The following is a 15,629-nucleotide window of genomic DNA, read 5'->3' on the forward strand; positions in this document are numbered from 1 at the left end:
TCTGCTCTTTGGAAATTGCCTTCAGTGTGACAGTGTTGTTGGGTTTAGAAATTACGGAATAACACGCTTGCTTGCTATTTAAATAATAACCACGCAGCCTTGAAGTTAGTAGTTTTATCCTTCACCCCAGATTCGATTTCTTTGCACAATATTTAAAATACATAAATAGCAATATGAACAAAAACACTTTTTATTTTTCTGAATGACGTCAATACAATTGGGCTATTTTTCCTGAAATAGTTCAGAAAACATTAAGAGCAAAGGAGATTTAAAAATATAGTATATTAGAAAAAAAATGTGACTACAACATATTAAATTCTATTCCATTTCATTTATTGCAACGATTAACAGAATATGAAATAATTGGTTGATTATTAAATATCGTTATGATAATAATTTCATTCTCTTTGCAATAAACTATCTGTAAATAATGATAAAACACAAGCGCCAAGAAATTATCCATTCACACTGCTTCTATCCAACAGCCACCCAAATTGTATTTGAAATATCTTGTAACACATTAATCCTTTACATTGTCCTCTTAAGATCTGCAAGATAAGTGGTTTAACTGATATCTCATAAAATCACATCTTGGAAGCTATCGACCGTGAATATTTTCTTTCTCAGCCTTAATTATCTTAAGTCTGGTGGCATCATGCGAGATACGCAGTTGAAGGGCGTGATCTCATTATTTATATCTTTAAATTATTTGTACATAATTTATACAATTTTATTTTGACAGTTCGAAGGATTAGCAGATATCTCAAATACAGTTTCGCTGAAGATTGGACAGAAGCAATATATACCATGTTCCCAAGTGTTCTTCCAGCAGTTGAATTTCAGTACTTATTGAACTACTAACCACCGATTTGGACAATTCAATTGTCCAAAACACCAGCTATAGCTATTTATTTTTTACTATAGACTTTTGTTTTTCATAGGTTTATCGATAATTAGTACAACCTTTTTCTATCTTTTACTTTCCAAAGAGTGTATCGAATATCGTGAATGCTGTAAATTTTAATTCCAAGTGTTCTTTTTAATTATACTACATCTCTTTCCTGAAAATTTCTCCACAGATATCGTTAATGCTTCAGTTGTTTGTATAAATATTATGGACAATTGAATCTTATATAATTTTTTATATAAGTTCTTAAAACCATATGCTAATTATTTTATGTACGTAGTTACAAATGTCAAATTTCCTGCTAATTATATCACTAACATTACTAGCGTCTGTTAAAAACAAACGATTTATGATTTATAATACAACTGCAATGAAGTAGCTAAAATTGATATAAAAGAATTCTTAGGGAAATAATATCTCCAAAAAAGCAAAATCCCAGCCTCTTCTTTAAATTGTGGGGGGGGGGTATTTATGATAATGTTATTTTATATATTATTCTTATTTCCCCTTTTAACAACTCCCCTTTATAATAACTCCCCACTTGCGCAATCTGACTATTTTACTTCACAGAAAATTTCCAAGTTCTAGGGGAAAATCTCCTTGATGAGTTTAATTCCCTTTGGATAGGCTTTTTCTCAGAATAACAAAGAGACACACAAATGTTGTATAATAAAAATACAGTTTATTGGACACTTTTACATAGATACATCAAACAAAAGAAATTTATTAAACTCATGACCAAATAGATTTAATTTCATCTTCTTATAACAGAATGTAAATGAGCAAAGTAATTTGCCTATTGAGCAAACTCAAGGAGGGCTATTTCCTTTACATAAATCATAAACAACTATCTCCTCTTTTAAACTAACAAAATGTTTCTACTTCCTTACTCCTGAGTTCAATTAACTTTCAAAAGAATCTATTAACATTCTCCTTTCATTACAAAACAATTCCTACTCCAAATTGATAAAGCTCCGATACTCTTAATTTCAGTATAAATCATTACTCTGGTTTCTAACAGATTATAGCCTACAACCTTCTCTAATCTAGGTAATCAATACTATCAAATTTCTACAATTAACTACTTGCACATTCGGGGGTTACTGACATCCGTCTATCCCCTTTCAAAATTCATACTTAGTCATTCACTTATTTAACCAAATATTAACAAGTATCAATCACTTCAAAAATTTTATATCTATTCCCTTCCAAAATTTATCTATATATATTGACTTGCCCTGGGTAATGTCCTTCAGTTCATAACATTCACTAACTTATTCATTATAATATAGTACTACTTATACATATGTGTTCAATCAAAAGTTCTGATAAATTGGTTATCAAGTGTCTATAATCGATGTGATGGTGAGAGTACTTAAACAAACTAATCACTTACTGACATAACTTGGCAGACTTCACGGTACATCCTTCTCTAAGCGAGTAGGGGATCCTTTCTATCTGGGTCGCATCTCACAATCACTGGGGGCGTTCGACATAAGATGCTGGATTCCTTCCTGGGTACCTTTGTATTTCTTTATGGACGCATTAATTTCATCTGATCAGAATGGCTGTACTCTTTTTGTCCGGCTTCGGATTTCATCAGCTCCAGCGTACTTGCTCTCAGAATATCAGGCAATCTCGTTCCTTCATAATGGAGTTGACTCCTTCTCATCTACTTTAAGGATCTTGAAAAATTTTCCCTCTTTTCTATGGCACGTGTTCATCTCTCACTTCAAAACTCAGTCTACTTTTGACTGACTGTCTGACCGACTTCTGCACCTCAACTTCATTTTCCACTTACTCGACTGCTTCTCTCACTACTTATTAGATCACTGACTTAACTGTTCACTTAAAGCTTATCTACCCCTCATACTGACTACACATTAAACTTAGCCACTTTTCTCCACCGGCTACTCTATCTAAAAAAACTCATTCCTTTCTTTTCTTCTCCAACTCTCATCTTACTGCCCCACTCACTGACACTGAACCCCTCTCATCTTACTGCCCAACTCACTGACACTGACCCACTCTCCTCTTACTGCCCAACTCACTGACACTCACCCACTCTCATCTTGCTGCCCAACTCACTGACACTCACCCACTCTCATCTTGCTGCCCAACTCACTGACACTGACCCACTCTCTTCTTCCTGCCCTCCGCACTTCTCCTCCCACTCACCCGACCAAAAACAATCTCTTACTCCTGAATTTTCCACGCCTCCCCACAGTGGGTTTCTTCCAATCACCTCTTTCCTATATTCATTTTTATCCTTTCATTTGTTGGCGGGTCAGCCAGCCTAGTGGCACGTGATTCACAATACCCCTCTCCTTTTTTATTTCCTACCTGTTAACATCCGTTGAGCTCTTTCATGTAGGCCGAATGCATCAAAACACCTCCTCCTGTGTCATCACAGCTTGTCTCTATAGCACTTCAGAAAAACCACAAATTGTGACACTAGCTACTATAGCATCTATTTTTAGAAACTAGTGTGCGTTTTGCCGTATGCGTTTCCGGTGCGTGACCCCTCATAAAACTTAAGTTGTTTTTGCAGCGCCGGACCCCCTGCTGGGTTTGTCATAGTATTCTCCGTCAGTTTTCTGTTTTGACGGATGCAAAGCTAATTTTCCTGTTTTTCGTTCTTCCTACCTTTTAAGTTTTACAATCCTTACTGGATAATTCTTGTTTATTGAAACTGACGCTATTAACATTTCTCCCAACGGCAAGAATCCAAAAAGGAAAACTAACTTCAGAAGTCAAAAAAAATATTTTATTTTTGTAAGATTTTCAGATCTTACAATTGCCGCTCCTCTCCCAAAAAAAATTACCTGTGTAAAATTTTTTTTTTCCATACTCCATCACTTTCCCTGGAATTCAACACCTTACATCTATTTACATCTCTCTAATATACAACCACTTATTTTATACTACCTTCTGATGCCAAATATTTACAATTATGTACATTAATTAAATATATATTTTGGGCTTCACTAAAACTATTCCCATCCCATGTACTCATCAATTAATCCTCCCACTAAATATAATTGCTGGAGTCTGTTTGATTCTTTCAGTTTAATTGCCCTTTCTCCACTTTGATTCGCAAGTCCTTCTTTCCACTGTTCTTTGATTCTACCGCGGTTTGCTACTTCCGTTCGAGGTTTGCTATTTTTATTTTCTAGTTTCTCTTCCCTTTGAGATATTATTTGCCCTGAATTTTGCCTAACCTTCTCTGTTGATTCTACTAATTCCACATTCACTATTTTGTTTTCTGCTTGTTGCCTTGTTCCGTCATTTTCTATAATTCTTCTCTTTCTCCTTAATCTTCTTAATTCTTCCTGCGCAATCAGAACTTTATCAACATCTTTTTTTTTTTGCGGTAATTTTTGACTCGTTCTTTGCACTTGCCTCTCATTGCCTTTCCTTATGTTTCTTTTCGCTTCCACCACTGCAGTCGGTGTCTTACATTTAACATCATTTTCTCTCATCTGATAACCAACTTCGCTCCTATGGGATCTACTTTCGTTTTCGCTTGGCCCGGATTTCAGGTTTGTTGGTCGCCATGGATAGAACCGACCCCTCTTCAGTTTCCATTCATTTCTTGGATCATCAGCTTTATATTCATCTCTGTGATGTACTCTTCTTGCTGGGCAAAATCTAGCTATATGCCCATATCTGTTACACCTATAACACTTGACTTGACTTGGATGATTCCATTTATGTCCTAGGGTGGCCACAACTATTGGTTCTCTATTTATAAACTCACTTCTATGTGTGTGTGGCTTCCTCCTTGTGCTGCCTGATTTATTGCTCCTTTTTTCACAGGAATTATTTTTCCAGCGTCTAAGATGCAGAGCATTTATGCTTATATGCTGCCCTTGATTTGTGCCCCTGTTGTGACAGTATTCATTTCTGCTCTCGTGATGCCTATCTCTGTACCAGCACTCCCTACCGTATTCCTGCCAATGGCTCCCCTTTCTATAATTAGTGCGCGCTTCCTCCCTTACCTGTTCTGAGTTTTTTGGCCTACTCAATCGATAGTCTCTATTTCGATCCCAATAATCTCCCCAGTTATTTTTATAACCCCGTTTTTCTCTCCTCCCCTCGAATCCTTCTGCTAGTTCGCCTCCCTTGCAGTCACAGGTCCAGTGATCTGTCCTTTGGCATCTATAGCACCACCTACGAATTCTACCCTTGTCAGCCTCTCCAGTTCTCCATCCTTCCCTTCCATCTCCGTTTTCCTCTAAGTGGTTGTGTCTTCCCCAGGTCCGCGTATTCTCGCCTAACTGTTCCTTATTCCCTTCCTTTATTTGTTTCTTGGTATTAAATTCTTCTAATAACTTGTTTAATTTGGCTTCCACCCCTGCGATCTGTTTCTCTAAACCTTCTAATTTCTTATCCCTACTGTTTTCGGGTTTTGTTTCCCCTTCGGATACTAATATGTTAACATCCTTTCTAGTGTTCCCCCTACCGTGAAAATCTAGTTTCTCCTCTTCGACGGCTAGTTCTGCCGCTTCTGCTAAGGATTTTGGCTTTCTCCTTAGTATCTCTCGCCTATATCTTTCTCTAATTCCCGATAAAAACTGGTCCATTAGAATTTTATCGAAGGCTCCATTTTCATTTTCGGAAACTTCGGTGTTTAGTTTAATTGTTCTAAACTTCTTATAGTATTCTTCCACGGTTTCGCGACTGGTTTGTGTTATGTTGCTTAGCCTATTGATTCCTTCCAGGAAGGTAATTTTCTCAGAGAATAGCTTTCTTAATATTTTCTCGAATTGTTCGAGAGTTTCAACTTCTGTGGACTGCGTAGTTTCTAAATATTTTCTCTGTGCTGCGCCTTCTAATTTAAACTCGGCCATAGTGACTACCTCTAATTCTGTTAGCCCTTCCTTTTCTTTTATCATTATCAGTTTACGCAGGAAATAGTCTACACTTTCCGATGGTTCGCCCCTAAAAACTTTTAAGAACTTACTTAATCTAAGGGATCCATTATTGTTACTCACTATGCTAGAACTTGTTTCCACTGATTCTTCCCTTCCATTATTTTCTGTTCTTTCCCTGTCCCTACTGCTATGTGCCCTTCTTGTAGCCATCTTTAATTTAATTGACAAATTAATTAACAGTAATATAATTGCCCTTTTTAAGTTTAATCTGTCCTAAATGCTTATCTCTTAGCCTAATAATGAATTCCTATACACTTAATTACTCCTAATGCTTCAATATTCCTTTCTTTATATTCACCTTTATCTACTCAATCCAAGTTCAATCTGTGATCAATTCACTAATACATAATTAAACGTGTTTCAATGTTTAACACTTTAAATCTATAAATTTCTTATCTTAGCAAATTTATCTGATGATCAATCCAATACCACATAAATAATCAAACTCAATACTTAACTTTTTATCTCCACCATTATTTACCTTAATATTTTTCAACCAATAATCAATTTTATATTAAACAACAATTCTAAATCGATATGATATGTATTCTGGCTCGCCAGCTGAATTTTTTCTCAGTTTCAGCAACTGGGCTTAACTTATTTCTTTGCTATTCTGGTACACTGCCTTCCGTTTGGGAATTATATCCTGGCTTGCTTTCGCCAATTGTGGGGGGGGGGGGATTTTTGAAAATGCTATTTTATATATTATTCTTATTTCCCCTTTTAACAACTCCCCTTTATAATAACTCCCCACTTGCGCAATCTGACTATTTTACTTCACAGAAAATTTCCAAGTTCTAGGGGAAAATCTCCTTGATGAGTTTAATTCCCTTTGGATAGGCTTTTTCTCAGAATAACAAAGAGACACACAAATGTTGTATAATAAAAATACAGTTTATTGGACACTTTTACATAGATACATCAAACAAAAGAAATTTATTAAACTCATGACCAAATAGATTTAATTTCATCTTCTTATAACAGAATGTAAATGAGCAAAGTAATTTGCCTATTGAGCAAACTCAAGGAGGGCTATTTCCTTTACATAAATCATAAACAACTATCTCCTCTTTTAAACTAACAAAATGTTTCTACTTCCTTACTCCTGAGTTCAATTAACTTTCAAAAGAATCTATTAACATTCTCCTTTCATTACAAAACAATTCCTACTCCAAATTGATAAAGCTCCGATACTCTTAATTTCAGTATAAATCATTACTCTGGTTTCTAACAGATTATAGCCTACAACCTTCTCTAATCTAGGTAATCAATACTATCAAATTTCTACAATTAACTACTTGCACATTCGGGGGTTACTGACATCCGTCTATCCCCTTTCAAAATTCATACTTAGTCATTCACTTATTTAACCAAATATTAACAAGTATCAATCACTTCAAAAATTTTATATCTATTCCCTTCCAAAATTTATCTATATATATTGACTTGCCCTGGGTAATGTCCTTCAGTTCATAACATTCACTAACTTATTCATTATAATATAGTACTACTTATACATATGTGTTCAATCAAAAGTTCTGATAAATTGGTTATCAAGTGTCTATAATCGATGTGATGGTGAGAGTACTTAAACAAACTAATCACTTACTGACATAACTTGGCAGACTTCACGGTACATCCTTCTCTAAGCGAGTAGGGGATCCTTTCTATCTGGGTCGCATCTCACAATCACTGGGGGCGTTCGACATAAGATGCTGGATTCCTTCCTGGGTACCTTTGTATTTCTTTATGGACGCATTAATTTCATCTGATCAGAATGGCTGTACTCTTTTTGTCCGGCTTCGGATTTCATCAGCTCCAGCGTACTTGCTCTCAGAATATCAGGCAATCTCGTTCCTTCATAATGGAGTTGACTCCTTCTCATCTACTTTAAGGATCTTGAAAAATTTTCCCTCTTTTCTATGGCACGTGTTCATCTCTCACTTCAAAACTCAGTCTACTTTTGACTGACTGTCTGACCGACTTCTGCACCTCAACTTCATTTTCCACTTACTCGACTGCTTCTCTCACTACTTATTAGATCACTGACTTAACTGTTCACTTAAAGCTTATCTACCCCTCATACTGACTACACATTAAACTTAGCCACTTTTCTCCACCGGCTACTCTATCTAAAAAAACTCATTCCTTTCTTTTCTTCTCCAACTCTCATCTTACTGCCCCACTCACTGACACTGAACCCCTCTCATCTTACTGCCCAACTCACTGACACTGACCCACTCTCCTCTTACTGCCCAACTCACTGACACTCACCCACTCTCATCTTGCTGCCCAACTCACTGACACTCACCCACTCTCATCTTGCTGCCCAACTCACTGACACTGACCCACTCTCTTCTTCCTGCCCTCCGCACTTCTCCTCCCACTCACCCGACCAAAAACAATCTCTTACTCCTGAATTTTCCACGCCTCCCCACAGTGGGTTTCTTCCAATCACCTCTTTCCTATATTCATTTTTATCCTTTCATTTGTTGGCGGGTCAGCCAGCCTAGTGGCACGTGATTCACAATACCCCTCTCCTTTTTTATTTCCTACCTGTTAACATCCGTTGAGCTCTTTCATGTAGGCCGAATGCATCAAAACACCTCCTCCTGTGTCATCACAGCTTGTCTCTATAGCACTTCAGAAAAACCACAAATTGTGACACTAGCTACTATAGCATCTATTTTTAGAAACTAGTGTGCGTTTTGCCGTATGCGTTTCCGGTGCGTGACCCCTCATAAAACTTAAGTTGTTTTTGCAGCGCCGGACCCCCTGCTGGGTTTGTCATAGTATTCTCCGTCAGTTTTCTGTTTTGACGGATGCAAAGCTAATTTTCCTGTTTTTCGTTCTTCCTACCTTTTAAGTTTTACAATCCTTACTGGATAATTCTTGTTTATTGAAACTGACGCTATTAACATTTCTCCCAACGGCAAGAATCCAAAAAGGAAAACTAACTTCAGAAGTCAAAAAAAATATTTTATTTTTGTAAGATTTTCAGATCTTACAAAATACAGCCATAACATATAGCTGATTTTTTAAAACTATAGTGTATATTTATATTCAAATAATAATGATAAAAATAATATCAAAATAAAGGACAATAAAGGGTAATAACTATAAGATTTCAACGTAAAATACCATAGTAAATTACAAATGAGAATCTATATAATGGCACGATTGATTCACCAGATTATTAAGTCTTGGTCGATTCCATTCCAAGGAATGGACCTAAACTATAAAAACATACTAAAAATGGTTTGAGTTCTTTAAAGCCTTTAAAGCTAATTCCAATCAAATACACAATACACGAATAAAGTCGAAAAGCAAAAATATTGGCTCGTATGTTAAAATAAAATAAATAAATCTTGATTCATATCGGTTCGTTTTTTTTTTTTTTTAACCCTGCTAGCCTATCCAATGGTATTAAGGATTTTGTACTTGGATTTGTCGAAACGGTTTTTGAAATTGTAACTCGAATCTAGACTTTTTCAGGATTTTACTCATTAAGATAGTAGTCTCTGATAAAACTGCTTCCTAGAAATTACAACCAACTTCTTATTCATATTATTCGGGAATTATAAATTTATTTCATATATATGTATAAAAATACGAAACTTATCACTCGGTTTTGAAAAATTAAAATCCTATGTTACTGTAATCTGCAGTTTAATAACACGGATTAATTTATTATATCCGCTGCAAACATGTAAGGACTACAAAATCAGTAAAAATACCGATTTAACCATTTTAGGAGAAAAATACTTTAACAGCGTTATCACAGACATATTTAATTCAATATTTGCAATATTTTTAATAAGGTTCGAGCGCACAGTGACGTGCTCGCGAATGTTACAGTTTTTTTTTTTTTTATAAATCAAAGTAAAATCTCTTAATTTTATTGGAATCATACTCAGAATAAAATGTTTAGATAAAACTGAAAATAAGATTCGGCCTTATTGCTAGTTACACTGCAGGCAGCAAACAAGTAGCAAACTTAGAGAATAGAATTTCCTCACTGCATGCAGCGAGAATACTTGTCTTCTAAAAGAGGAGTCTGTCCTTGCATAATGAATGAGGAACCTGCTGTCCTTACGACATTTTAGCCAGTTATTGCCAGCTATTGGAAGATAGAGAAACGATACGGGTTTTCGAATGCGTTGTCTTGACCTGTAAATCTCTAAGTGCAGAAAAAGCAGAAACTTGTTTTCAGTTTTCTTCAAAATCGTTTTTCTAGTTTCGTATTGATCGAATATAACTACCAGTTTTGTTCCAATTTACGCCTGTTATCATCTCCTGTTTTCTTAAGGGAAATAATAAGTTAATAAATTATTTTCGCGTTTTTAGCTTCTGTATTCGAGATTATCCAGACGTTTGTAATTCCGATAGAAACGGTATAACCAACGCACAAAGTGGAGTATAAAATTAGAGAATTTTTCAAAACACGAAAGTGCTCAAAATAAAAAAAAAACAAAACAAAACCTTTTTATTACATGTAAGTACTGGTATATGCAAATGGCAAAGCAAACGAATTATAAAAAAAATTGTTTTAGTTTCGGAATTTTGAGGAATAGTTTTTCTAAAAGCAAGAATGACATTTAAAAAATCTTTAGATAGTTCAGCATAGTCGAAAACTTACCATTTTGTTGGGGTTCCACCATTCTCACCAGAGCGAAAAATAAAATAATGCTAAAAACTATAAACGTTAATTTATTCATCGTGGAACAGTAAATAATCTGGATATAGGAAACCCTGCGAGCTTTTATATATAGAAAGGTCAGGAAATTCTTTAGGAAGGTGAGCGTTTATATGAAAGGTCAGATGATTTTTTTTATACTAAACGATGGACAAATATTCCTCGAAAAGTAATCACATTCTTATAACTAGACAGTAGTGAATGGACACTGAATAAAGGCTTTGACAGATACCATATTTGAACAGCCTTCAGTTCCGTGAAATGTAGCTCAAACATGGACTGAAAGGCTGATCAAATATAGCTGCTGTGGGTGGCCATTAATACTACAAAGAAGCGTTCCTCTAATGCATTTTCACAAAGCTCTCACTCAACACCATTTAACGATCATTTTGTGTCCCGAAGCTCGTATTACTCACCTGCTAAAGGTGACATACAAAAGCATTCGTTGAGAGTTGTGCTTTGTCACGTTTTCAGGAGCTGAACTAATAAAATTTCCAACTTATTTGTATTCACAAGTATGCGTTAGTAACTTTTCCGGAAACTCTTTTATTATGTAACTGTTCCAAAGTGTTGGGTTAACTGTAAAATAGTTTCTTCGAAACTTATTTCAATTTGTACTTTTTGTCGCTTTACGATTTCTCTGTTACATAATATACATGTAATAGACAAACGATATTATAACCCAAATTTATAACCATATGTCTATCTATATATAGATTTTTTTTTTCAAAATATTCATATTATATTAAAACAACAGAAAGAGATATGGTAAACTCCACTTCTAGAGATCCGTAATCCGTAAAAATTGAAATAGGCTTCACAAGGCACATTAGCATAAGCAGAGTTTTAAATTAAAACAAGTAACATTAATTTAGAAATGTGTGTAATAAATACTCGGTTTCTATAGCAAAAATATGCAGTTTTTCTGTTGACAACCAGATACTGTATTAAATTAGACAATTTTATAATATTACTTAGTAATTGACTGTAATAAGAGATGGCGCCACCACCACAAGTAAATGATTACAACCACTGGTTTATAATATTTTGGTATTCGACGTTATTGTATCTGTGATCCAGTCGATGAAATAGGAAACTTCAGTATAAACTCCAGGATTCTGTGGCCGGGCGCATCCTTTACCCCACGAAACAATACCAATTAGTACTCCTCTTCCATTTTTACGTTGAACCATAGGTCCACCAGAATCGCCCTAAGAATTTATAATTTAATAAATATTAGAAATATGGCTTTTTTTTTAAAAAAATAACACAGGCACTTACAGATATTCTGACTCCTCATAGCCTGATGCATAAGACCTCTCTTTATTTCTTCACATACCACACAGAATGGAGGGAATAATACCAAAATGCACTCATTGTGAGCAACCAGTAAGATTTGAAGTAACATGGGAGGCTAAATACGTAACGGATGATCGAAGAATAGAAGAAAGGAGTATGAAAAGAAGAAAAGTGAGAAAGAGAATTTTTAGATATAACTTCAGATGGTTACTTCAGCATATCTTTTGGCGCACTTTGGAAATTGCTATAATTTAAAGATTCAAGAGAATCAGTTTTGAGAGAATGTGAAAATTGAAGAATTTTTTATATAATTGGTTATATATCTAAGAAAAATAAATTATTTTATACGGTGTTTTCAGCAGAAACATGAAAACAAAACTAACTTAGGACATCAGGCAGGCAATATAATTTTATGATAATTTTACCACGTGAACCAAGAACAGCTATTTTATTAGCTTTTAATAAAAGATTAGACAAAAAAATGAAAGCATAAATGAACGTTTCGGGGAAGGTGACAATGTCAGAAGTACTCTTATTTAAATAATTACATTTTATTTCTACACAAATATTCCATATCAATATTAATTATATATTATATTGTGTATTTAATCCTAATATTAATTATATAAATGTGAATAAATATCCGATTTATTATAAACCAACAGAATATTTTTCGAGTTAATATTTAAATATATTTTATTAAAATGAAGTGGTATTTAAATTTAAATAAAGAATTTTTAAATAACTAATAAATAATTTTAAGAATAATTAACCGAATAAACAATTTATTCATATTACAAATAACATTCATATAAATATAAATAATATATCAATAACGTACAAATAACATTTATACTACAAATAACATAAATTGACATAAATCGATAATTTCATTGCAATAGGCATCATTATTTGTATCTTCCCGAATGCAAGAATTTTTTTTTTCCCAAAGAAGTTTAAAAAAAATGAAATAATTAATTACCTGGCAGGAATCTTTACCTCCTTCTTCATAGCCAGCACAGATCATACTATCGTAGATATTTTTAAAACCTTGATATTTTTTTCTGCATTCTTCATCTGTAATAATAGGGACATCGACTGCTTGTAACGTCTTCGATATATAGCCACCTGTTAACAGTACCATAAATTGTCGAAGATGAAAATCAAACTAGCACTTGAGGACATAAGAATTCCTAAACTATCTTTAATATTATATGTCTAACCTTAGACGCTAAGTGTAAGTCTATGCATGCTTAAGGTACAGTATAACTTAATGTTTGCATTATTGGATTTTAGTAATCGATTAAATGATTTAGAAAGGCTGTTTAGAAGAATAGAAACATATGAAAGTGTAGAGCAGCGGCAGCTTCATGGCTTGAATAATGGTTATAATCCCTATTCCTCCAAGCTGTATAAAAAGGCTAGATTTTGAATTCCATCTCAGCATAAACATGTTTGTTGTGCTTTTTAAACTCCATAGTCGAACAAGTCGGTCTCGTGAGGAGGTTTAATGGTTTTTTTCTTCTTCAGTTTTATTCCTGTTTCTACTCCTGAATCCTTGTTGCGTGGCAAGCATTTTCATGATTATGACGAAGTTTTTTCTGAGACAGAGTCATTGTTTCAAAGGCAACCAGCCAGAGGTGTGTTCATCGATAGCAGAAATGTGTCTCCTTAGCTAGTAATCAGCATCTAGTCCCATACTAGACTCCCTAGCGGTTCTAGGTGAATATGAATCTTTACCTCCGCAATTTATCGTTGGCGTAATTAGAGGTTTTTGAATTCTTGAGAAGGCCATTGCTTTTCCAAAATATCTTTTTGTCAGAATTCCAGAAGACTCGAATTAATTTTTAATAATTTATCATTTACGTTAGGAGGAATTCCTCTTTTATGTACTGGATTTTGGTAAATAAGTAAATAAATGCGAAGGTATACGCGTTTGAGTTAATATTAGTATTAGTGGTACATGATGCACGGAAGCAGACTTTTTCTGTATCTGTCAAAAAACGGCAATTTTTGATACCTTCGCTACACACATTCATGAATGTCATCAAGGAAGATGAGATATAGAAGCGGTCCCAACTTATCCTGGCGGAATCCACTTGTTACATTGGTCCAATATCATTAATTGACATCCCTTCTTAGGGATCTCAATTAATGACTACTCTCTATCTCCTATTTTTAGCCAGTTTTTGATCCAACAAAGGATCTTAATTGTAACCTCAGTTTGCTCAAGTGTATAAAATAATTTTATACACTTGAGGTGCCAAAAACTTCACTGAAGTTAAGGTAAATAATGTTAAAGCTGGTCCTTGCATCCAACTGTTTTATGACTTTGTCATAATGATTAACTAGATTGGTCCAAGACTTTCCCTTTTCCGAACCCATGCTGCGATCCCTTAAGGATGTCTATCTTATCGGAATGGTTCTGTAACGTACAGACTCCATGGTCGTACCCACCACTGGAATCAAGCTAGCTGTTCTTTAGTTACCCTTCACTTTTTTCGCACTTCCCTTATGGATTAGGAAGACTTTAGCACTTCTCCAGTTCAGGAAGAGATCATCCCCACGTGGGTAACACAGTTAGTATAATCACCGTCCTGCTCACACTGAGCGGAAAAGACCCGATGAAACCCGTCAGTGACGCGAAGAATTTTTATGGGCCTTTTTCACAAAGGCCCATAAAAATATTTTTTCTCCCGGAAACTCGGGTTTTTCGTTCAGCAAATAGCAAATCAACCAGAGAACACGCACAGTTTACAGGCGCATTATATGCGGCGAAATATGGTCTAAGTTGCTGATGCGCCTAAAATACTACAACAAGGGAACGTTCATGTGCTGACAGTGGTTCACTTCCGCTTGACTGATAAATATCGGTGGTGTATACTTTTATATTCTGTCTATTTTGTTAACTCCTCTGACCCTATGTGGCCGTCCCAGAGTATAAACAGAAATTTATTTAAATTCAAGCACATGCAATACAAGGATTTCACCTACCTTCTGATGTGGTACCCCATCCTGTTACCGTAGCATACCCACTGTGTGAAGCTCCTTTAAAAGGAAGGCATACACTATTGATACTTCCTTCGGACTCTTCTATTGAGATGGGATTTTCAACTTGTAAAAGAGCGATGTCATTTTGTATAGTAGCCGCATTAAATCTGGGATGGCGTATCACAGTCTTCACCTAAGGACAGGGGATAATCAATTTAACCTTTCACGGATCAAGCACGAGAGGGAAAGAGAAATTGTGTTTCTTTTAGTAACGTATGTTTACAAAGTCTATATTTTAAGTACAAAAATGCAGTTGTATAACCTTAATTGGCCTCCTAACATATGAATGCTGTGTAGGGGCCAATGTAATTTATTTATTTATTAAATAAATAATAATAATAATACCCTGTAAGCAGTGGATAACAAGCCAGTGGACAAATCATTGCTGCCCAGCACTACCTGATAGTTCTTCGCTGTTCCTCTATTTGTGAAGAAAAAAGAAACAACTTATAAAGGCAACTAATTAACTTAATTTCAGTATCATTTTAAGTAATTAATTCATAATTATTCAGATTCATAATTTATTTGAAATATAATATTTTAAATAAATATTTGAAATAATAAAACAAAACATAAAATGTCGTTAGCGCGTGCTGAGCATAACTATCAATACTGCGGATGTAAATAGTGATAGCCATATAGTTCATGGAAGCCACAGGCTTTTGCTGCTCTGGACACAAAGAAAAAAAAGAAGAAAAAACGAGTAGGTAAGAAAATACAAGTTATTTGCTTCCCCCCT

At 34.8% G+C, this 15,629-nt stretch overlaps 1 protein-coding gene across 1 annotated transcript in view; it reads right to left on the minus strand.

Annotated features, from left to right (window-relative positions):
• Nucleotides 1–11,577: 11,577 nt before the first annotated feature.
• LOC150075235 (trypsin eta-like) overlaps nt 11,578–15,629 on the minus strand; it is an 81,619-nt gene continuing 77,567 nt past the window's right edge. Inside the window, exons 8-11 of the mRNA XM_090388407.1 lie at nt 15,236–15,311; nt 14,834–15,023; nt 12,822–12,967; nt 11,578–11,751 (exon numbers count right to left, since the gene is read on the minus strand). Coding sequence (XP_090244533.1) covers nt 11,578–11,751; nt 12,822–12,967; nt 14,834–15,023; nt 15,236–15,311 — 586 coding nt within the window. The remainder of the gene's footprint in view (nt 11,752–12,821; nt 12,968–14,833; nt 15,024–15,235; nt 15,312–15,629) is intronic.

This window comes from Mastigoproctus giganteus, chromosome 14 (genome assembly GCF_048544385.1).
Source record: "Mastigoproctus giganteus isolate SK-2022 chromosome 14, ASM4854438v1, whole genome shotgun sequence".
Taxonomy (NCBI): domain Eukaryota; kingdom Metazoa; phylum Arthropoda; class Arachnida; order Uropygi; family Thelyphonidae; genus Mastigoproctus; species Mastigoproctus giganteus.